Source organism: Ochotona curzoniae, unplaced genomic scaffold (genome assembly GCF_017591425.1).
Source record: "Ochotona curzoniae isolate NIBS_2020 unplaced genomic scaffold, NIBS_Ocur_1.0 contig_2723, whole genome shotgun sequence".
Taxonomy (NCBI): domain Eukaryota; kingdom Metazoa; phylum Chordata; class Mammalia; order Lagomorpha; family Ochotonidae; genus Ochotona; species Ochotona curzoniae.
In genome coordinates, this window is record NW_024465573.1 from 12,052,743 (window position 1) to 12,077,483 (window position 24,741).

Below are 24,741 nucleotides of genomic sequence, written 5' to 3' on the forward strand. Positions count from 1 at the left end.
GATGAGCTTAGCTCACTTCACTCTTTACTGCTGCTCCCCCAGTGAAGTTTAACTCTACACTTTTAACTTACCTGGAACCCACCTCTCAGAGGTAAGAGGTGACAGCTAACTGCATGGAAAGGAATTTAACGGAGTGTTTGTACTTAGCGTAGAGTGGAAAGGGGAAAGACTAGAGATGCAAAGGAGAACTTTCTGGATGTTAGATAAACTATGCCTTGATTGAGGCGATGCTATGTGTACTTGTCCAAATTATTGAATGGTACCCTCATCTGAATTTATCTCACAAACGGGGCCAATTGATGGCCTACCTATGAGCAGTATAGAAATACCTTGTTGTGTAAGCTTTAAAACAAGTTATTTATTTATTTGAAAGAGTAACAGAAGGAGAAGGAGAGAGTTCTTTGATTCACAGTTTTACTCCTCAGAGAGCTACAAAAACGCAGATGTGGACCACACTGTACCCAGGAAGCAGAAACTTCATCCTCTCCCATATGGGTAGCAGGAACATTAACCTTAGGGCCATCTTTTCACTGCCCTGCCTCATTAGGGTTGAGTCTGATTGGAGGTGAAAATAGGTGGGACTTGAACCAGCACTCTAGCATGGCATCGACATAAGCAGCAGTCGGATGTGCTATGCCACAATGTCTTCCCATAGTTACATGGTTTTAGTTGTGTTCTGCTGCCACCAACATGTGGATTTTGATTTTTTTTTAATGCTTCACCCAGAGCTACTATGTGAAAGTACTGTGGTTCTTCATTGTGCAGTAGAACAAATGTTAAATGAGAAATAATGGAAGAAAGGAAGGGAAGTATTTACTTTCAGGAAAAACTCAGGTGATCTGGTTTCAGGTGCAAAAATGACATTGAGTAACTTTAGGAAAGGCTCATCTCTCATGTTACTCCACAATGTACAAAAGAATGTAAAAAGACACAAGTCAATGGTAACCAGTTACAAGAACAGAGTGGATAAGTAACCTTAGGAGGCATGGTGCCATGGCCTAGTGGCTTGCATGTGCTGGGATCCCATATGGGTGCAGATTCATGTCCCAGCAGCCCCACTTCCCATCCACCTCCCTGCCTGTAGCCTGGGAAAGCAGTCAAGAATGGCCCAAAGCCTTGGGACCCTGCACCTGTGTGGGAGACCCAGAAGAAGCTTCAGGCTTTTGGCTTGGGATCAGCTTAGCTCCAGCTGTTGCGGCGTTTGGGGAGTGAATCAGTAGACGAAAGATTTTCCTCTCTGTATATCTGACTTTCCAATACAATAAATCTTAAAAAAATTAAATTAAAAAAGCATGGATGCACCATACATGTGATACCTTGGTCAAACACATCCTTTTTCTTTTCAGAGTTATACAGCAAAGTCATAAAAAGTCTTTTAAAAACAGTTATATCTGTATCATGGTATCAAAAGTGGTATCCTAAGATGTGCTGGCTTGCATATTCAATATATATATTTTTCCTTTTTAAAGATGTTTTAAACTGTATGATGCTAGTGCTATAGCATAGAAGGTTAAGTCTTCACCTTTAATGCCAGCATCCCATATGAGTGCTACTTCTAGTTCCCGCTGCTCCATTTTCTAATCCAGTTCCCTGCTAATGGCCAGGGAAAGCAGCAGAGGATGGCCTAAGTGGCTGAGCACCTGAATCCATTTGGGAGATCCAAAAGGTTCTCTTGGCTTCAGACCAGCCCAGCTGTGACCATTGCTGCCATTTGGGAAGTGAACCAGCAAATAAAAGATTTCTCTCTTTCTCTCTCTGTTACTGTGCCATTGAAATAAAAATAAAATCTTTTAAAAAATTGTTTGCTTATTTTTATCTGAAAGGCAGGAGGAGATGGCTTGTCCATCCACTGGTGTATTCCTCAACAGAGGGAGCCATGGCCAGGTGCCCCAAACTCAATTCAGGTCTTTCACATGGTTTACAGGGATCCAAATAGTTTAGGCATCACTGGCTGGTTTTGATGTGTATCAAAAAGAAGCTCGAATTCGAAGTGAAGCCAGGACTTAACCCATTTGCTCCAATGTGGAGTCTAGAAGCATCTTAGCTGTTGCATGCCCGCTACTTTTCTTAATGCCTCTTTAAAATAATCCTCCATGAATTGCTAAAAAAACACGAAACATACACATTATGTGATTTATGGTGAACCATATGTGTTGTTAATGTTTTCCTCCTAAGTTAATATTAGATAAACTAATTAGAGTTTTTCCCTTTAGATAAAAACTCTCTAAAATACTTCCACCCATATAACCCAGAGAAGGAAAAATCCACAAGAAAATTAGGACTGGTGATAAAGATAGGACTTTCTATTACGGTATTTCAGTTTAGTTTATAAAAGCCCCTGGCATTTTAGGCTGAAAGATCCAGAATTCTGTGATCCATGCCATGTAACCCTGGATCCTGATTGTAGGATTGTGGTTGCAGCTCTGGTTGGCTCAGTGACCCAGACTAAAGTAGTAGTCATTTATTTATTTATTTATGGTTTGAGCAATGCTCATCATTGTGACCAAAGGTAAAGAAAAACATGGCAAATCCCATGTTGACTGTTAAAGGTTTTGCCTGAAGTCACAGGTGTCTGATTTAAATCATGTGGCTACACCTGAGATCATATGGGCAGGAATATAGAACCATCCTATGTCGAAGAACATCAAATAAAGACTAAAAATGGCCTACTCCAGTATAGGTTTGGGCTAACATTTTATTCCAAGTACATGAAGTGTTTCAGAACTGTATTCAAGGGACGATAATGCCACGCATGAGATTGTTCTTATAACTCACTTAGGCAGGTTGTATTTTCCAAAGATGGCTGCAAAAATCTCTCTTAACTCACACATTTTAGTATTTTGCCACTCCCTATGAGGGAGCTTAGTTAATAATATGATAAGATTAAGTAATGTTGGCTGATTGTTGGAAATATATGTTATGAGTGAGTACCTGCCAGATACCACACTGAACTGTCAAATGAAGAAATAAAATTCTTGTTAAGCCACTGAAATATTACAGTTGTCTGTTGTAACATTTGTCATACCTTGAATGCATAGTTCAGAGTTAGGCTGAATTACAATAACAAATAGCATAAAATATCAATATCATATCCTAACAACCTTTTTATGTACAAGGTAGATCCATCAAGATTATACTTACCATAGTTACTCTAACAGCTAGGCTGATAAGAACTTGATCCTGACCTATACTTTCATAATTACCTCAGTAGTGAGAAAAAACTATAGTTGTAAAACACTGGCATTTAGGGTGCATATCTAATTTTCACTTCTACATATAGTTCAAAACTCAAAGTAAGTTATATGAACATTCTTGTCTTTAAAAAGAGCACAGAGTTTACTGTGTCCTAGTTTTGTACTATCATATTTGAGATATGGGGAAGTGGTAAACATATTTGGAAAAACAACACTAAGGGTATTCTGCCATACAGAAACTTATGCTACATAGAATTAGTGGTCATGTGGCAGGCAACCAAAAACAAGGTTATCAGCTTGGTTATGTGGAGAACCCTGGTGTCTAGTGTCACTTAGTATGATATCCATTGAAACGGGCCCCAGTGAGAAGAAGATAGACAAGGAAACCCTCAAGAACCTACCTCAGTGAAGGGCAGAGGGAGATTCTGTGTGTTGGCCACAATCATCTGACTTTAGCAAGGCAGTCCAGGAAGGGGAGTGTTCATCTGAGACTTAGTTGGCTTGCTAGAAGGTACAAAAGCATGCTAAGGAATTTTAGAGATCAAAGGCCTTTTAGAGGTAGGGAAGCTCATTGCTTCTAAATCCCATGTAAGAGATAAGTTGGGAGAAAGTTTTAAGTGACAAAGCAACATAAGATATCTTAGTTTTGTTTTTTTTAAAGATTCATTTATTTTTGTTGGATAGGCAGATTTACAGAGAGAAAGAGACAGAAAAAATCTTCCTTCTGTTGGTTCACTTCCCAAGTGGCTTCAATGGCTGGAGCTAGGCTGATCCAAAGCCCAGAGCCCGGAGCTTCTGGGTCTCCCATGGCCGTCCTTGAGTGTTTTCCCAGGCCATAAGCAGGGAGCTGGATGGGAAGTGTACAGCCAGGACATGATGGTGCCCATGTAGGATCCTGGTGTGTTACAAGGCAAGGATGATTTTTTTTTCGATTATTTGCAGCTTTTTATTTTATTTTAGTTTTGTTAATTTTGACAAACTTTACAAAGGGTCAAGAGTTACAGGAAAGTGGGTAAGACCACTGCATCTGGGTTATGGAGGGAGACAAAGGGACAAGTCCCACCCAACCTCCCACCCCATCCCAGGGTCCCTGACATGGGGCATGCTCCGAGGGCACTGCTTAAGTGGTTTCAATAGTTCAACAGTTCTGAATTGCTGCCAGACTCACCATTCCAAGCATGATGAAATCTCTCCAGAATCCACTGGCCACCTTAATCCATAGTCTACCTTAGGGTCCTCTGTTGTGGTACCAGGTGTCCTCTGTAGGCTCCAATGGACTGACAAGGCAAGAATTTAGCCATTGAGCCATCACACTAGGCTGAAGATAACTCAGTTTAAAAAAAAAATTAAAAGTAGCAAATCTTTGGTCAAAGATTAGATTAAGGGTTACCATGCCATCCAAATGGATTGTTTCAGACAGCTTCACAATAACCATCAAGCTGAGAAAAAAACGGGTCATAGGCATGAAAAAGCAAAGACGGTATTTCTCGAGATTATATAAAGAGTAAGATTGTGAAATTTGGAATCAGAACCTAAAAGCAAATTCCCACATATCAGAAAGCAAACTAAGATATTGAAGTAATTATATTGTTACAGACACCATGTCCAACTGGACAAGACTTTGAGTCTTAAACCAGCCTTCCAGCTCCCACAATTTCTTCCATGAGGAAACTCAGATTACTTCCTATAGGTTACTGAATGAGAGTGGGATGGGATGAGCATTTGAACTGGATGGAAACAATTGTGCCACATGTGGAAAGCATGGAGTTTTCTCTTTTCTCTAATAAAGAACTCAAAATGTATCTCCATTGACTTCACAGCCCATTCCTAGCAAGAACACATGACAGGAAGAACTCTCAGTAAGTTCAGTAACATTTTCAATGGCGTAAAAATCTTAAATTCCTTATCTGATTCAATCTCTTTGGTTATAAAGAGTGCCAAGTCAGTGCTTGAAAAAAAAAAGGAATTGTATCTTGGCCTCCTTTCCTTTAAATTTATTCTTAGCTACCCTGCTGAGTAAGCTGACACTGATAAATTTTTGATGTTCTATTCTCATAGCAACAGGCTGTGAAGTCAGAATCTTTTTTTTTTTTTTCACAGAATCTACCCAGAAAAAGATGCTAGGCTATGAAGAAGGAAGCTCTGACTTAATTGCCCATTATTAAGTAATCATAAAATTAGAAACAAATTGAATAAAACACTCAAAATAGCTGCTTAAGTGATCATAATGATTTTAAAAGGGCTTTTTCCTTAAATATTTTACGTCAGGGCTTATGTATTTTTTTAAATGCTATTAAAGGGCACTCAGTGTTAAAACCAGACTTTCTTGCAGATAAATGAGAAGTTGGATCATGCGCACAGTGAAGAAAGCAGCATCAGAGCATTCATAAGTATAATTAGCATCTCAACAAGGAAAAGAATAACTGTGGCTGTGTTCTGAGATTTTTCATATGAAGCACTGCAGCACACTAATTTCACTAGTGCACTTCATATCTTGAAAGGCTAAATTAAAAGCTATGTCTTTATCTGAAAAGTGATCATCACATAAAGGGATGTAGGTGCAATGAACTTCGTTAGAAAGTGTTATGAATGCACCCTTACAGCATAGTAGGTCTGGTACATTAATAAAATGACCAGATGTAAGATAATGGGGTGAGGAACGCTGTGAAAGAATTGGATTGCTATTCAACCTGCAACTATGGTTAACAAAACCTCACTGATGGAAACAAAATAAATGTGAAATTAAATCTTTTTATTGAATATAGACAGCAAAATATGCATAGGTAAATATATTTAAGTATTTTGAGTTGAACACTGGATGTTGAAATTTTGTTTTAATTTGGCATGCTTTAACAAAATCCTTTACTCTTTAAAAAATATGCATTTGAAAGGCAGAGAGAAAGACGTTTAAACCACTTAGACATTACTTCCATGTCTCCTACATGAGTGCAGGGGCCCAAGCACTTAGGTTATTATCCATTGCTATTTCCATTGCTTTTCTCAGTGTGAAGTGAAGCAGTTGGGAATCAATCAGTGCTCACTGGGCGGCTGGCATCACAGCCAGTGGCTTTACTGCTATGCCACAATGCGAGCCAGGACTTCAGTCTTGAGTGGGAAGAGAATTCCAATGAGAATACAGGTGGGTTTGCATATTGATTTAAGGCTTCGCAGGGAACCCAGCGGCCTAGCCCCTTAACCTTTATGACAACTTGCTAATAACCTAGAATCATTTTTAAACTATTATGTTTATACTAATTTCTTAAGCAGCAATGGAAAACAAATAGTGACTCCAGCCGTTGGCACTTTGGCATATACCAAGGATGGGTACCAAACTGTTCTAGTTATCATCTGTTTTTCACATTCATACATTAACTGGGGGCAAGGAATAGCTGTGTTGTGATGCAGTGGGTTAACTCTCTGCCTGTGATGCCAGCAACCAAATGAGTACTGCTCCACCTGCTCTCCAGCTCCCTGCTGATGCAGCTGGAAAAGCAGCAGAAGATGACTGCCATGCCTGGGTCCTTGTCACCATGGAAGTGACCTGGCTGAGGTTTCATGCTCCTGCTGCTGGCCTCGCTGAGCCCTGGCCATAGTGGCCATTTGGGGAGTGAGACAATGAATGGAAGATATCTCTTACTCTGCTCTTCATTCAATGACTCTGATTTTTAAATAAATAAATACAGTTTTACTTTAAGGATAGCCTTGATGTGACAGGTGGTTGGCATAGCTATCATAACCCTGGCATAGTTATGATGCCAGGGTTCCATATTAGAGGCTGGGCTAGTTACTGGGCTCTGCTCCTGATTTGAATATCTTGATAATGCAAATCTTGGAAAGCAGCAGTGATTGTTCAAGTGACTGGGTTCCTGTCACTTGGGACATCTGGATTGAGTTCTAAGATCTTAGCTTTTGCCTTTGTAGCATTGAAAGAGTGAACCAGGAAATAGGAGCTTTCTCTCTACATGGACGATCTTTCTGTCTTAAAAACCTATTTCCAATAAAAGCAAACACATTTTATTTTTTCATAATTTTAAAAGATTTATTTATTTTTATTGGAAAGGGAGATTTACACAGATGAGAGGCAATGATAAAGATTTTCTTTGTGCTGGTTTACTCCCTTAGTGGCTTCAATTGCCAAAGCTGAGCCAATCTGAAGCCAGGAGCTTCTTCCAGATCTCCTACACTGGTGCAGGGTCCCAACGCTTTGGATGATCCTGCACTGCTTTCCCAGGCCATAAATAGGGGGCTGGATTGGATGTGAAAACAGCTGGAACATGAATCAGTGTCCATATGTGATATATGCCAACACCTGCAGGTAGACGATTAGTCAATAGAGACATTGCACCAACCCCTGGAATCAAACACTTTTTTGAGTTTGAAATCCTCAGTGCGGCTGGAGCTGTGGCATAACTAGATAGGCCTCTACCTGTGGCATTGGCATTCCATATGGGTGCTGGTGAGAATCTAAGCTGCTCCACTTCCCATCCAGCTCTCTGATAGTTTGCCAGGGGAAGCAGCAGAAGATGACCTATGTTCTTGGTATCCTACATATATATCATTGGAGACTTGGATCAAGTCCTTGGTTCCTGGTTTCATTCTGGCCCAGCTCTGGGCCACTGTAGCCATTTGTGGCTTGAGCCACTGGATGTTAGACCTCTGCATCTCTCCCTAACAGTGCCTTTCAAATAAAAATAAAACAAATTCTCAGCAACAGGCAGTTGGTACAGCAGTTAGGATGCCGGGCGGGCGGGGCGGGGTGGGGGACATCAGCATCCTTTATTAAGATGCTTGGTTCAAGTATTGGCTCTTGCACTTTTAATTCAGCTGCCTACTCTGGAAACAGCACATGCAGGTTCAGGTATGTAGGGCAACCCCAGCTGAGTTCCTGTCTCCTGACTTCAGCCTTGGCTATTGAAAGCCTCTTGGGGGCCCGGCGGCGTGGCTTAGCGGCTAAAGTCCTCGCCTTAAATGCGCCAGGATCCCATATGGGCGCTAGTTCTAATCCCGGCAGCTCCACTTCCCATCCAGCTCCCTGCTTGTGGCCTGGGAAAGCAGCCGAGAACAGCTTCAACCGTTGCGCTCACTTGGGGAGTGAATCATCGGACGGAAGATCTTCCTCTCTGTCTATCCTCTCTGTATATCCTCTCTGTATATCTGACTTTCCAATAAATAAATAAATCTTAAAAAAAAAAAAAAGAAAGCCTCTGGGAGTGAACCAGCAGCTAGATCTACCTCTGCCAATTTCCCTACTTTTAAAATGCAAAAAAAGAGGTTCTTACCAGAAATTTTGGGCAATGCCAATATGAAACCACATTAGGAAATAGCCTAAAAAGACTATGTTTTGCCTTCTAATGCATATCACTTGTTTTCAATCCAGCCTGCTTGCCATGTGGTAATATCTCACATTAATGTTTTTTTAAAAAGCAGTACATTTTGTATACCAGTTTCTCTTTAAATCAGAGTAGCCTCACATAATATAAAAACACTTCTGTTAATGTATAATGACTTAAGGACAACAAGGTTATTTCTTGCTTGTATAATAACTTCTAACTTTATTAAACACAATGATTCAAGGGCCCAGGATCCTACTCGTGTGTGCAGGCATGTGGTTTTACCATCACTTATTGTTTTGTATCTCCTTGGCAAAAAGCAAAAGAAAAACTCATTTCTTTAAAAATTTTCCCTGTAAGTGGAATGCATTGCTTCTGTTCACACTTCGCTGATACACATTAGCCTCATGGCCACACTAGGGGAGCCACCCTTTTCAGCCAGGCCAGGAAGAATGGATTTTGGTGGAGAGCAAGATGTTTACAACTATGATAGAGAATGTAAAAAATGGCTTGGATTTTTTTCTATGACTCTTGGTTTAGCACTTACCATCTCTGTGGCCTGTTTAAGTAACTGAATCTCCGAGATTTTCCTTCTTCTTTATTGTAAGCTTCAGAAGTATACGGTAGTTATCTTGCTTCTAATTGAAGTCTCATATCTACTGATGTCCAATTCTGCAGGCATAGCAATGAGGATACACAAAGCTGCCACTCTGTTGGTGGAGCGTCCATGCTTCCTGAGATCTGGGTTAAACTCAATGCTAACACTCCCAAAGCCTGCTCAAGAGTTCTACACCTTCCGAAGTAGCATGACATTGCCAGGACCTCAGCTGTTCCCACACTCATGTTCCTAAGGTGTCACCTTTTTATTTACCAAGCTGCTATGGGAGTTGAATTCAGAAATTCCCTGCATCTTCACCAGCCAACTTGGAGAAGCACCTGTAGCTAATGGAGACTTCCTGGGGGGCTTGGGAAGGGAGATAACACCCTCTGCAGGAAAAGAAAAATATCCGTACCATTTTAGTCATTTTTTACTTGCAGAATCTTTTTAACTATTAGAGTCACCCTGTGTTTCTGTTTGAATTTATCCCGTTCAATGAATATCTCTTGGATATTTCATGAGACTATGATTCATTTACCTTCAAAATTCAGAAAAACTTTATTAGTTCTTATTCCCACAGCTTAATTAGTGTGCCCCGATGATAAAAGGACTTTTTAATTCTAAATATATATATGTATATATATAATTTTAGGAGGTGGTTGTTATTGACAGTACAAGTAGAATTTGCCTTTGAATAGTAGCTCAAATCTGTCCAGCTCAGAAAGGATTAATCTGGTATCAAATACTCTGTCAGTCTCCCTAAAAAGCAATGTTTATGTAGGGATTTAAAAATCCTCACTACAACCTTGATTGTATGTTCTTATTTTACAGATGTAGACCTTCAGGCTGATAGCAGTGCTTTGTAAATGCTTTTCAGGTGAGACGGCGCACTGACTCCAGCTCTCCTAAGTTCAGGTCACACTGCTGCTCTTGAAAGGTAGACATGTCTTCTGACTATGAGTAACAAGAACTCGGTAAGAACAACAACAAAAAAAGATGCTTTGCGTCCGCACTGGCACGCATCGCTCACAATCGATGACCGCGAGCAGCAGCTGTGGAACGCCGAGGTAGTCGATCGCCTCTCAGAGCGTTACGTGCGCGTGTCCGACAAGGTAACGTTCGCTGTGCGTCGTCGCCGCAGCTCGCCGTCGCCATAGCGACCGGCCGTGGCAACCGGGAGGCAGCGCCGTTCCGCCAGCAGGCTACGGGTTTGCGCGGCGCCAGCCCTTGTAAAGCTTGCCTGCTGGTGTCTGCTTTCTCTCTCTCTCCCGTTCTCCCCCTTTTTGTTTTCCTCCAGAAATCATGGCGGGCGGAATCGGGGACGTTCGGAAGGTGTTTATCTTCACCACTACTCAGAATTACTTCGGGCTAATGTCGGAACCTTGGGACCAGCCGCTGCTGTACAACTCTGTGGAAATCAACAACTTTTTGGATGACGGGAACCAGATGCTCCTCAGGGTGCAGCGATCCGACTCTGGACTGTCCTTGTCCAACACGGTAGGGTCCCTTGCACCCTTGCCCGACCTCCCTTAGGGTCCCCGGCCCCGCCAGAGGGTGGTCGGTCACCGAGCCTAACCCGCGGGTCCTCCTCCGCGGCCGGAGACTGTCTCCACCTCCTGTGCGTTGACCACAGCTTAACTGGCCTCCTGCATCCAAGAGTTATTTTCCAAGCTTGCATCTCACCTGGCGAAACACTGGTCACACTCTTGGCGAAAAATTATATTCGCTTCTAGTAAAAAGGGAAAGAAAAACAAAAACAAAACCAAACAACAAACAAACAAAAAAACTAATAAAGGTCTACAGATAGATTATAACTAACCATTTACTGTATTTAGTAATTTTTAACTTGCTTTCGCTCTTTCGGAGGTTTTTTTGAGGTAAATTCTAGTGTACTTTTTGGGGGATATAAAGTGGTTCTAAAAGTTAGGAATTGAAATCTTTAAGATATGATACATCCCAAAATAAATACATTCCAAAATAAAGTTTGAATTTTTTTTCTTGGATTATGACGTGATGTTTTGACTTACTGCACTGCTCCCGCCGCTGGCAGGATTGCTTAATAAATGGTTGCATTACCAGTCAGCACTGATATATAAAACCCCAAAGTGAAATAATGAAAAAAAAAATTGCCTGGCATATGAAAGGGGCCTCAGTGAATGAACAGGCACAGATGCATTTTCAATGTTTCCTCTTGTGTTCCGCCCCTCCCTTTATTTCAAAGAGTTATAGAGACTAGGGATAAACAGACTGTCTTCCATTCACTGGTTCACTCCCCAAATAGCTGCAACTTCAGGGCTTGGTCAGGAGAAGCCGGAAGTCAGAAGCCCTGTGATCTTCTGGGTCTCCTGGGTGGGTGACAGGGGCCGAGCACTTGTGCCATCTTGTGATATTCTAGGCTATTAAGGGGGAGCTGGATCAGATGTGCAATAGCTGGGATTCTAACCAGCATCTCATGGCTGCTGGCATTGCAAGCGGTGGCTTAACTCGCTTTGCCACAATTTTGACGCCTTTTGTGTTCACTCTTACCCTTTACTCTAGCAGGATATAGAACAGTAGGCTAGTTTTTTGTTGCATTTTTAAGGAAATTTGATTCATTTACTATCAATTTCTATTCTTGGGTTCATTTAAATTCTATTTGATAAATGTTAATTTCAAACTATGTATGCAAGAGACTTAGAAAATAAATATGGCATAGAGAGATTCTCTGCCTTATTCATTTTGGTTTGAACGGCAGATTTACAGAGAGAGAAGCAGAGAGATGGATAGAGGCATTCCATCTGCTGGTTCATTCCCCCAGTGGCTGCAATGGCTGGAACTGGGTCAGTTTGAAGATGGGAGCCAGAAACTAGGAGCTTCTTCTGGGTCTCCCACATAGATGCAGGGGCCCAAACAGGTGGGCCATCTTTCACTAGTTTCTAGCAGGGAGCTAGATTGAAAGTGGAACAACCAGGGCAAAAATACGTGCTCATGTGGGTTGTTGATGTCACAGTCAATGGCTTTGCTCGTTATGCCACAGAGCTGGCCCTTTGCAAGGTACTTACCATGGCATGTAAGGGGAAATAAAAGGGGTAGGCAGTCATAAGTTAGCATCTATTGTCAGTTTACACTGTTAGCTACTATTCAAAGTACTTCACATGTATTGGTGCACTTAGTGTCCAAATCAACACTATAAGGTAGGAACTGTTCTTGTTTCCATATTATGACCAAGGGAATTAAGGAACACAAGTTTCAGCCTAAGTGTTAATTCTTCTGCTGCTCTCTGGGTAGTGTCTGAGCAGCATTCCCTAAATCCGCCTTCCTGATTAAACATTCAGCAGGTGCTGTTCTGAATGCCACTGAAAGCTTGGGAAGAAAGCAGTGACCGCTTCTATTCCTCTCTGCCTTTTAGCTAATAAAATAAAGAAAGAAATAAAAAGAACTTTTAAAAAAAGTAAGGTTGGAGCTACAATTTTTAAAGTTGTTGCTAGTAGATTCTAACAGCATGTCTGTGACCTTTAAGCATATACTACATTATAGATTTGTAGTTACATTTCTAATGTTTTGGGTTAGGTTGTACTTTGGATATCTGAGAGTATGATTTAAGAAATTAATAAGTCAACAAATATTTCCTGAAAATACCACCTCTGGATGTGGCAATTTTCTGAGTTCTGGGGCTAAAACCATGAACACAGTGGGGTTCTAGTCTTCAAGGAGTGATGTTGGGGTAGATAGAGATTGACTAAACATATGATTTTTAAAAATAACATTAATTTGTTAAGAACTGTTACTGTAAAAATAACATTGCTAGTATAAAAAGTAGCCTTGGGAGGTTGCGATGGAGATTTGAAAGCAAATGGGAGAGGGCAAACCTGTCTGGAATAATGACCCTTGGTATCAGATTTAAATGATGAGTTGGAGGCAGGTATGAGATTTGGGGAAAATTGCTTCATTCTTTTTTTTTTTAATTTTTGATGATGTTTATATAGTTGAGAAAGATGTAATCCCATATGGACCACTGATTAGGGTGAGAAGGGTCAAAGAATGGGGGAAAGTGGATGAGATATTTGCTTCTAATTTTTTTTTCCTCTTCCTATATCACGATAAAACAGGAGAGAGGGAAGGACTGCATCAGTACCTGGGGATGGGGGAAGACATCCTCCTAGCATCCCGAATGTGGAGCATGTTCCAAGGGCACAGCTGAAATAGTTTTGATAGTTCTGAGATACTGATGATTTTGTTGCTTCAAAGTTGAGGAAATTTTTCCAAGGTCCATTGGCTGATACAGTCCACCTTAGAGTCTCCACTTGGCCAGATACTTGCTGTCAAAGCTTGGCTGAGAGAGTTGTCCAGTTTGTTCTGTCCTCCATCCTCTGCCATGGTCCTAGACATGCTCTACAGTCCTCCCTCGTGGATCTGGGCATGCCATCGACTGCACAGGATTCAGCAACCGAGGAGACCAAGTTCTGGCACATGCACTCCATAGTCAGTCCACAAAACTCCAAGGTTGGATTTTTGAGATCAGTGGCCCTGTGTGGGGGTTCTTCAAAGGAACCTTACCAAGGTGACCCTAGACCTGACTCCTGTGTGTGCCAGCCAGTGCGGGGTCTGACTCTAGACGGTCACCCCTATCAGCCTACACACATACTGGTGGTTGCAGTCACTTGGTCAGGGTGCCCCACCAACCTACACTTACTCTGGCTCATTTATTCACAATTGGATATAGTCAGTTATCACAGCCTGGCTCTCCCCCAACCCAGCTCATGTGCAAACCAATGGACCTTTTAGCTGTGCTCAGCCTGGTCCACCCCAAGCTCTCATGCTTACTAGCTGGAGTACTGGCCTGGCAGGGGAGCCTCTGCAGAACCCCTACTAGGCTCGCCCTGATCCCCACCCCAGGATCTTAAAATCTTAAAAAACAAAATGAAACAAAACAAAACAAAATGAAAAAAGATTTATTTATTTTTATCAAAAAGGCAGAGCTACAGAGGGTCAGATAGTCTAAGGGAGAAGTCTTCGTCTGCTCATTCACTCCCCAGATTGCTGAAAGGGCTGGAGTTGACCAATCTGAAGACAAGAGCTGGGAGCCAGGGGCCAGGAGCCAGGAGCTTCTTCCAGGTGTCCCATGCAGGTGGAGAGTCCTAAGGCTTTGGGCTGTCCTCAACTGCTTTCCCAGGCCACAAGCAGGGAGCTGGATAGGAAATGGGGCAATCAGGACACAAACCTGGGTCATCTAGCTTTAATCTGTGGTGTTCATTTGGGCACAGTAGAATGAATGATTAGATGTGTTTGTCAACAACTGATAGTACTTTTTGTTCATAAGCCAGTTACCAAAAAAGCTTTTAATTTAAAGATTTTTACTTTTTTTTTTGGAAAGTCAGATATACAGAGAGGAGGAGAGACAGAGAGGAAGATCTTGCATCCGCTGATTCACTCCCCAAGTTACTGCAGTGGCCGGAGGTGAGCTGAGCTGAAGTCAGGAGCCAGGAGTTTCTTCCAGGCCTCTCACATGGGTGCAGGGTCCCAATTTCTGTGCCATCCTCAACTGCTTTCCCAGGCTACAGTCAGGGAGCTGGATGGGAAGTGGGCCTCTGGGACACAAACCTGTTCCCATATGGGATCCCAGTGTGTGCCAAGGTAAGTACTTCAGCTGCTAGGGTACCGTGCCGGACCCATATGCCTATATTTTTAACTCAGGTACCGTTTTCTTTGGAAGCAGTGGTAGATTTTAAATTATCAAGTATATTTTAATATATGCATTTTAAAATATCATTTTCCAGGGTAATATAGTAATTTCATGTTTTACAAAGATATACTTTTGAATAGTAAATTTTTGAGGATAGCGCTAATAATCATTTGTTTATCATTTTAGATTGATGTTGGTGACACAAAAGAAAAAGTGCTGGTGTTTTTCAAGCTGCGACCTGAAGTTATTACAGATGAGAATCTACATAATAATATTCTCGTGTCATCTATGCTAGAGTCACCTATAAATTCCCTTTACCAAGCAGTACGACAAGTATTTGCACCAATGTTGTTGAAGGTGAGCAAAGTAGCTTGTAGCATCATTTTTTTCCCTCAGCTTTGGCATTTGAATAAAGCTTTTCCTAGACCAAAATCTAATGTTTATTGTTTTACTCATTGTCAATATCAGCTGTATTTTAGGTTTTACTTACTGTCATTATGAGCTATATTTTAGATTTTGTTGACAAATTAGATAAAAGTGCAAAAAGGCTTACATTTCTACACTAAATGATCTTTATAAACTTTTAATTGTTGGGAAGACTTTTTACTCACTTTTATTATATTCTATGGCCAGTGTTTTAGGAAATCTGATCGACAAGGTTTGTTTTAATCAATAATTGCTCTTATCCTTTTTTTTTTTTAGGACCAAGAATGGAGTCAAAACTTTGATCCCAAACTTCAGAATCTTTTGAGTGAGTTGGAAGCTGGATTGGGAATAGTTCTCCGAAGATCAGACGCACACTTGTCAAAATTGAAAGTTAAGGAAGATGACACAAGAGGTATATAAAACATATATAGTTTGTTTCAAAGTGTTTTCCATGTAATCTTTACTCTGCATTTTTTTTAAAATTCATCTTACTTAGAAGTCAGAGTTACAGAAAGAGAGGGAGAGACAGAAAGAGAGATCTTCCAACTGCCAGTTCACTAATGGAGCTTGGCTGGTGTGAAGCTAGGAACCAGGAGCTTCTTCCAGGTCTCCCACATGGGTGCAGAGTCTAAGGCTTGAGCCATTTTCTGCTGCTTTCCCAGGTCATTAGCAGGAAGCTGTATCAGCAGTGGAATAATTGGGACTCCTACTGGCACAGATATACGATACTGGCACTGTAGGTAGAAGATTAGCTTGCTGTGCCACCATGCTTGCCCAAAATATTATAAAATATGTAGTATTTTATGTCACTTGTCAAAGTAGTTTTATGACATAAGTAATCAAAGTTCAAAATGGTTGTTTCATTGGCACAATCAGAAGTAAACATATTTCTTCAGTTTCTTTTCCATGCTATTGGAATTTCTTTGGGCATTTTTAAATTTGTTTTAATGAATAGGTTTATTTGGATATAGACAAGAGGAAAATGTAATCTTTAACAAAGTGTGATTCGTTGGGATAGGAAGGTATGATTGATCCTCATTATTCACAGAGGTTGTGTGTAGTGAACACTGAGTGAGAGAACACTGAACTATTACTCTTAGGTAAAATGCAGAGTGAGGATCTTTTAAACCTGTGATCACAGCATTGCCTCAGTAAATAACCCTGGCTATTCTGTGTGTCTATTTAAAGATATTCCAATTTATGTTATTGATGAATTAACACGCACTTCACAGCCTATAGCTCTGTAACTTACGCTTGCATGAAGCTTTTCTAATGCATGCATTTTCGCTGTAATGCATGTTACAACCTTCTTGTGCTTAGGAGCTCTGTGTAGCGAGTTAGTAATATACGTTAGGGACATTTCGAATAGTGTAATTAAAAAAAACATAAAAATGAGTTACTAAGCAGACAGCAAGAAAGGTATCTGTTTAGAGTACAACATAGGAAAACCATATCAGGATGAAACTTTTTTTGCTGTTGTATTTCAGAATATGCAGGTATTGGGGACCTGAATTTAATGGTGTATAATAACATTAAGCATACATTTTTATCTTAAAATATTTTAATGTGAATCTAATTATAATTCAATCATAACTATTATTCATATGAGCAATTAATAAAGAATTTATCACATTCTCACAATTTTTGATATATATTATTAAATATATAGTTAAAATATGAGTAGTTTTATATTTTGATTAAGTAATGATTTAGATGCTTTTTGAATCCCTTCTACATTAGGAGAATAGTGTGGGGAGCTGGGTGCTGACGCCGCTCCGGGATTGAGAGGGGCATTGCAAGATTGTGGCTGGCCCAGGGCCAGGAGGCAGAGTTGGTCTTGCCAGCAAGTCACAGGGATAGGTTAATGCCCTCGCTATGATTATGTCATTGCTACTGGTCTATCACGTAGCGCCAAGTGGATCCATGGGGAGAAGTGATTGGTGGAGAATGATATAAAAGTAGCTGGTAAAGGCTAGGCGGGAACAACTGACGACAGACCATGGACGGATGGGGGGACAGACAGACAGACAGATGACGACGGAGAAAGACAGGATGAGGAGAAGGATGGGCAGGAAGAAGGGTGGCGGAGAGGTCTGGAAAAGAGGGATACAAACAGAAGCAGTTAAAAGCAGTACGGAGAGACGGGGACAAGAATGGAGAAATTCAGTAGAAAGTATGTGAAGAAATATGGGAGGAAGGGTGGCAAAAAGAGGGCTGGAGAAGCGGGGAGGAAAGCTTAGACCAATGGGGACAGGAGCAGCAGAGATAAGGATTTAAATGCAGCCGCTTTTGCCAGTGAGGGGTCCGGTTGCGATTCCGGCTTTTCCCAGACCCTCAAGAGTGTGCCTGGTCTTTCTAGTGTTGCTGCTGGGCGGTGACAGAATAGTACATTTATTTACAGTATGTGGTAGAGCATCCAAATATTAATTAATTGGGAAATTAAAAAGCAAATTTAAAAATAGTTCGTGTGCCCGGCACGATAGCCTGGCAGCTAAAGTCCTTGCATTGCACACGCCAGGATCCCATATGGGTGCTAGTTCTAATACCAGCAGCCCCACTTCCCATCCAACTCCCTGCTTGTGGCCTGGGAAAGCAGTCGAAGAGGGCCCAAAGCCTTAGGACCTTGCATCTGCATGGGAGACCCGAAAGAGGCTCCAGGCTCCTGGCTTTGGATCGGCATAGTTCCAGCTGTTGTGGCTGCTTAGAGAGTAAATTAGTAGATAGAAGATCTTTATCTCTCCTCATCTCTGTATATCTGACTTTCCAATAACAGTAAAATAAATCTAAAAAGAATAATTGTATTTTAATTTGCTTATATTTTGAAATTAAATTGAATTTTCATGATTAAATGTTATGATTGTGTTTATTTCATTCCAGTTTATATGTTCTGCCAAAGCGAGCACAGATTATATTTATTTCATTTGAGTTATATTTAATATCATGAGTGGTGTTGCAGCTGGATTTAGGAAAACCTTGTGTTTTTAATGACTTAAAAAGCATGCAGGAATCATGCTGAAGCACAAATTTGATGTAAAGTAAAAATTAGGGACTCTGTTACTTTTTCTAGTAGATTCAAATAAGAATGTTTGTGGAAGTTATAAAACTCGATGTTTTCAAGAATATAGGAAATATGCATGCATGCAGAAATAATGAAAATCAACAAGTAAACCCAATAATTTTTGGCTTTGTATTTCTTTCTGGTAATTATTCTTTTTTCCCTCCTTCACACATACAGGTATTCTTACACCGAGTGATGAGTTCCAGTTTTGGATAGAACAAGCTCATCGTGGAAATAAACAGATTAGTAAAGAAAGAGCAAGTTACTTTAAAGAATTATTTGAAACAATTGCAAGAGTATGTGATTCACAGTTATATTTCGGATTCTCATAAAAGTACTTAAGGATTCAGCTTTAAAATCTTGGTAGTGAACAAAGATGAGTACATCCTTCCAATGTAGAAAAGTTGATACTTACGAAATACACTTCAAATGAGTACAGTTTATAAATTCAAAACTTAAAAAACATTTAAGTTATAATCACTAATTTTTTTTATCAAAGTGAAGTTATTTTTATACAGGTACATGGTCAAAAGTCAATTGTAGTATCTTAACAGGTTTATCTATATATGCATAAGTGGTTTACTCTTTTAATAGCATATTAACCTTTTTCAAATTGGCATTTTGAAATAATCTGATATGGAAATCTTAGTATTACTTATTTTATTGATTATTTCTTGGTATATCTACATAAAGATAAAATAACCACCATGATTACGAACGTTACTGTTGAATAAATGATTAGAAATTTTTACTTCTTTGTGGTATTATTTCTTTTTAATGGAATGTTTGGAATGGTTTTAAGGGTTTCCTGTTATAACCACCATTAATGAAAGTAATAAGCCTTGTCCTATTATTATAGAATACATTTTATTGTTGGCCCTATTTCGTAACTGTAGTGAAGAGTATGTAGGTGCAGCTAAGACCATTTGTATTGGTAAATCTCTGAATTCACATCTGAAGGAAAACACGCCAAAGTGAAAAAGAAATTAATCAACTTCAGAATTCTTATTTTTCTATAAAATGCTTGTTAGTGGAGGAACTTCAGTATATTTGCATTAAGTAGTTATCATCTGATAGAGATAAAGGAGAATATATGGCAACTGTCACAATTATAGCAATTGAAAAACAGGAGAACGTTTTGCTAACATGATTTTTCTTAAAGGAGAATGCGTTTTGGTTTTAGGAGTTTTATAACCTTGACAACCTGTCCTTGTTAGAAGTTGTGGACTTGGTGGAGACCACTCGGGACGTAGTAGATGATGTGTGGAGGCAGACAGAGCATGATCATTATCCTGAATCACGGATGCTGCATCTCTTAGATATTATAGGTACTGTGAATACATTTTCGGAATTTTAGAAGGCTGTCTGTTCAAGTTGTTTTTTTTCCTTTAAGCCTTTGATTAAATTACTCTTTAATATAGTTTAATATAATTCTGAAAGTAAATCATGTAGAATTAAATGAATATTTGTTCATGATTGTTAACTTAAATCATGTGAAAAATTATTTGGTCATTAATACAGCTAAATTTATATAGACTCTTAGTATTTATATATAAATTAATTTAAGTTTTATTTTTAAATAAATGTAGCAGTTCTTAAAAATTCATGGCTAACTTGTCCACATTAAGCATTTTGCTCCAGAAAATACCATTCTTGTTAAGGAAATATCAAATAAATATATGAAGGTACATGTACAAAGATATTTATTGCAGCACTGTTTGTAATATGATTAAAGACAAATAGAAGTTTGTAATTGTTTATATAATACTGTACTTGTGCAGTAAACTCTGTGCCCTGATGAAAGTTGGCTAAATATTTCTACCGCATGTGTGTGTTATATTGAGAGATGTAAAAATTCAGCTTAATGTGTGTGCATGTATATTTTAAAAAGTATTCAGTGTTAACAGTACTAGTCTAAAAGTAGATATAAGTTATTTCCTAGATCCCTAATTTGCTGCTTTGTATATTTTCATGTAGTTGTGATGATGTATTTTGCAATTCTTTAGAAAGAAATTTGTTTCTATTAAAATCTCTGCTTTGTGTTTTATTAGGTGGTTCATTTGGAAGATTTGTTCAGAAAAAATTGGGAGGTTTGAACCTATGGGAAGATCCTTATTATCTTGTGAAAGAGAACCTGAAAGCTGGTGCTTCTATTTGTGAACAGTGGGTGATGGTGTGTACTCATCTAACAGGTCAGGTGTGGCAGCGCTATGTTCCTCATCCATGGAAAAGTGAAAGATACTTCCCAGAAACACTTGACAAACTTGGCAAACGTCTTGAGGAGGTATCGGATTATTTGATGTTTGTCTTTAAGTGCTAGGCAAACCTTCTCTGTTGTTTCTGAATGTATTTTATAATTAACAATCAATATATCTATTTATATATTATTGTTTTAGCCAAGAATAAGAATTAAAGTTAACATGAGAAAATTATGGTTGCTGTGTGTCTCAGAGCAAGGTACAAAGCTGGCACTAAGCACTGGTTTAAACTTCCTTACAGTTTTCTTTTTTTTTTTTATTGATTACATTGCATCATGTGACACAGTTTTATAGGCTCTGGGACTACCCTCCCCACCCCCCGCCAAACTCCCCCCATGGTGGATTCCTCTACCTTGTTGCATTACCACAATTCAAATTCAGTTGAGATTCTTTCATTGCAAGCATCTACCAAGCATAAAGTCCAGCATTTTATTGTTCAGATAAGTTCACCAGTGTTTTGGGGAGACCATCTCTGGTCTGAAGGTTGAGTCGGCAGAGTATCATCCTGATCAATTAAAAGCTGACATTACATCAGTAACAATTTATAACGTTATGGAATTAGTTTACATGGTTTTGAGTACCCAGTATGTTAAAAGAGAGAAAAAAAAAAGAATGCAAGTTCTGAACCACATCCTGTGATTTCTACATTGACATTTCAATTATTAGTTTATATACAACTGGGTTCTATACACCTTTAAATGGCTATAGATTACTATTCAGCTGTCTCATGTCTATTTTAATTTTAGTATTTAGCAGTTTATAGCGTTGAAGCATGATTTTGCTGAACCTGGCTGTTTTTCAGGTAGTCTAACTCTATAACAAGACATATATCAATAGTTTAGGTGAACAGTTTTAGTGCAGAGAAATCTTCAATACCCTAGTGAGGAGTAACTAATCTTTGTGTCCCACCCAGTGAGTTATAAGTGCCTCCCCGCTGACCGTTTCCTGTCTGTTTCTAAGCTTTCTTTGTTGTTCTCTGTCTACCTATTGTAGTTTATTTGTTTACTTGTTTGTTTGTTTTGAGGGGTTTCTGGAGTGATCCTGATGGTCATTACAAGAGAGGGTGGGGACCCAAAGTCGGAACCAGGCAAGGACCAGAGAAAGCTCCTCTCCCTAGTCCCGAAGGAAGCTTACTGTTCTTCTGTTTCTGTGGACCGCTCAGGGTTCCTGGCTGTTGTTTTGATGACCTTGGATCCTGCAAGGCAGGATTGGGGCTTCTTCCATCCCATGTGGTAGATCCAAATGGAGGTGGGTGACCTCAGAGTTCTCGGCCTCTGAAGGCACTCCAATTCCCCGTGGTCTCCTTGGCAGTTGGGATGTAGTCCTTGGTGCTCCTACTGATAGTCCTTGGTGAGGATGTAGGAGTCTTCAGGGTTGGGATACAAGCCTCCTCCTGTCTGCCTGCTCCACTCTGCGGTCGCTCCCCTGCTTTGTGAATATGACCTCCTGTTAAGAGGTTGTCAGGATCACTCCTGATTCCCCCATATGCCTTTGTAGTTTTGCTATTCTCTAATGCTGATTCAAGTCTGTTGTCTGTGAGTTACCAGTTATGATCCTGATAGGTTCCCTTACATTTTTCATTGGAATGTGACTGGTAAGCTTTTAGTTGTGATCTTTCCGTAAAAAAGATCATTCATTTATGGAAGAGCTCAGACATGTTCTTATTTTTAAGGAGAACAGCTTTTTACTTAGTACTCAGTAGAAATATCTGAAATAGCAGCTTTATTTATATAAATTGGGGGTTTCATTATGAGCTTTAAGGAACTGGCCAAGCGAGATTATTTGAAGGCCTCCTGAGTGGACTTGTTCCCCCTTTCTTAGATGAGCTATATTCTTTAAGCCTCTTTTATTTATTTTGTTACTTTTTTCATTAAGGGGTATTTCAAACATATGAACAAGCTTAAAAGTACAGTGAATATCTATGATTGTATTCATCGCTGTTTTAACAGTCATTGGTATTTTTTACTTCATGTCACTTTGTCTTGTCTGCCTTATTTTTTATTTGCTGGGGGTAATTGTGTTTAGAAAATATTTATTTATTTGGGAGGCAGACACATAGAGAAGCTCCCATATATTGGTTCACTGTGTAAAAGCCCTCAGCAGCTGGGGCTGGGCCAAGCTGAAGCCAGGAGCTGGAAATGCCATCTCGGTCTTCCCTGTAGATGGCAGCATCCCAGCTAGTAGAAAAATAACCTGTTGCTTCCTGGGGTTTGGAGTAGCAGGAACTCTGGAATCAGGAGCAGAGCTAAGACTTGAACCGTGGTGCCCTGAAGTGGGATGAAAGTGTCCCAAGTTGCATGTTATCCTCTATTGCAAATGCCAACCTCTGCTCAAGTATTTTTAAGACTCTTTTATTGGATAATCAAAGATAAGAGATAATGATATCTCTTATCACTCTGCACATGGCTGCAGTAGCTGGAGTTGAGCCAATCTAAAGCCAGGAGCCAGAGCGTCTTCCAGGTCTCCCATGTGGGTACAGGGTCCCAATGGTTTGGACCATCTTTTATTCTTTCCCAGGCTCTAATTGGGGAGCTGGATGGGAAGTAGAACAGCTGGGACATGAACTGGTGCTCATTTGGGATCCTGGTGGTTGCAAGGCTAGGATTTAGTCATTGAGCCATTGCGCTAGGCCCCTCAGTATTTTTTAAATGGAGAAATCATGTGCTTCTACATTTAACACATTACTACAGAGGTAGGTGTTATGGCACATTTAGTTAAGCTGCCACATTGTGTGCTACCATGTTAATCAAAGTGTTGATTTGAGTTCTGGATACTCTGCTTCCCATCCAGCTTTCTGTTCATGCATCCTGGGATGCAGCAGGTGGTCCGGGTGCTTGGGTTCCTATCACCCGTTAAGGAGACTTAGTGTTTGAGCCCTCTTGCTTCTACCTGTGTAACCCTGGCTGTTGAGGCCATTTGTGGAGGGAATCAGCAGATGGAAGTTCTCTGTTCTGTCATCTAAATAGATGAAGAGTAAAGAGTTAAAATACATCACTACATTACCATTATCATAGCCAGAAAATGATACTAGCCTCTTACTACCATTTAACATATAGCCAATGTTCATTTATCCTAATTCTCAGAATTTCTTTTAAAAAAGGCATGTTACTTAAAAGGCAGAGAGAGTAGGAGAGAGAACTTCCAAATATGATTTTCAGCACTGGCTGGGCTGAGCCTGAGGCTCTGTCCACATTCCCATGTGGGTGACAAGTATGCAAGTACTTGAGTCATCACCCGATGCTTTTCAAGATGTGCTTTAGGGGGAAACTGGATTGGAGGCAACATGGTTGGAGCACGAGCCCAGACTTGGTCCTTCAGAAAGGGATGTTACTGGCGCTCAACTGCGGCACTAAATCCAAATTTATGCTGATATTTCCAACTTAATCTCTTTGGGTACCTTTTGATAGTAAATTTTAAAAATGTAAACATATTTTTCCATTTGTTCAAAAACTATAATCAGGCTGTTAATATTTAATTATAACATTTTTGTTGTAATTTGTTTATGACTTTTGTTATGACTGTTTTTGTGACATTGTTATGACAAGTAAAACTTAATAAAAACCAAGCCTGTTTACTATATTAGGAGAAGTTTTCTTAAATGAACTTTGAACACACTTTATAAGTATTCTAGTTCTACATATTTTCATTAAATTTGAGCACAGTATTGAATTACTTATATAATCATGTGATTGATATTGATGAGTAACAAGTCTCAGAACTATAGGTTTGTTCATTTCTGGAAACCTAGTTTATTTTAAAAGAAATTCTTGCCAATATCTTTACATTTTAGACCTACTTATGCAGATTTTTTATTTGAGCAGATCTTGTTTCAATACTCTCTCTTGCAGGTTTTGGCTGTTAGAACAATTCATGAGAAGCTTCTCTATTTTTTGCCTGCCAGTGAAGATACAATCGTGTGCCTGGCTCGAGTATTTGAACCTTTTACTGGCCTGAATCCTGTGCAATATAATCCATACACGGAGGTTGAATATATATTTGCATCTTTATGTTTATTTAATTTCCTACTTATGTTGCTTTTCTTTAAATGCAATGTTTTTAAATATTAGAGTTTAACAGACTTGTTCATGTGTTTAGCCTTTGTGGAAAGCTGCAGTGTCTCAATATGAAAAAATTATTGCACCCGCAGAACAAAAAATAGCAGGAAAATTAAGAAATTATATTTCAGAAATTCAAGACAGTCCCCAACAGGTAAAA

At 39.7% G+C, this 24,741-nt stretch overlaps 1 protein-coding gene across 2 annotated transcripts in view; it reads left to right on the forward strand.

The window, feature by feature from the left end:
• The first annotated feature begins 10,372 nt into the window (after positions 1–10,372).
• Positions 10,373–24,741, forward strand: part of DYNC2H1 (dynein cytoplasmic 2 heavy chain 1) — a 251,035-nt gene continuing 236,666 nt past the window's right edge. For both annotated transcript variants that reach the window (XM_040976872.1, XM_040976873.1), the window contains exons 1-8: positions 10,373–10,619; positions 14,971–15,141; positions 15,487–15,622; positions 18,446–18,564; positions 19,452–19,596; positions 20,320–20,552; positions 24,375–24,509; positions 24,622–24,735. In XM_040976872.1, coding sequence (XP_040832806.1) covers positions 10,425–10,619; positions 14,971–15,141; positions 15,487–15,622; positions 18,446–18,564; positions 19,452–19,596; positions 20,320–20,552; positions 24,375–24,509; positions 24,622–24,735 — 1,248 coding nt within the window. In that variant the 5' untranslated portion in view covers positions 10,373–10,424. The remainder of the gene's footprint in view (positions 10,620–14,970; positions 15,142–15,486; positions 15,623–18,445; positions 18,565–19,451; positions 19,597–20,319; positions 20,553–24,374; positions 24,510–24,621; positions 24,736–24,741) is intronic.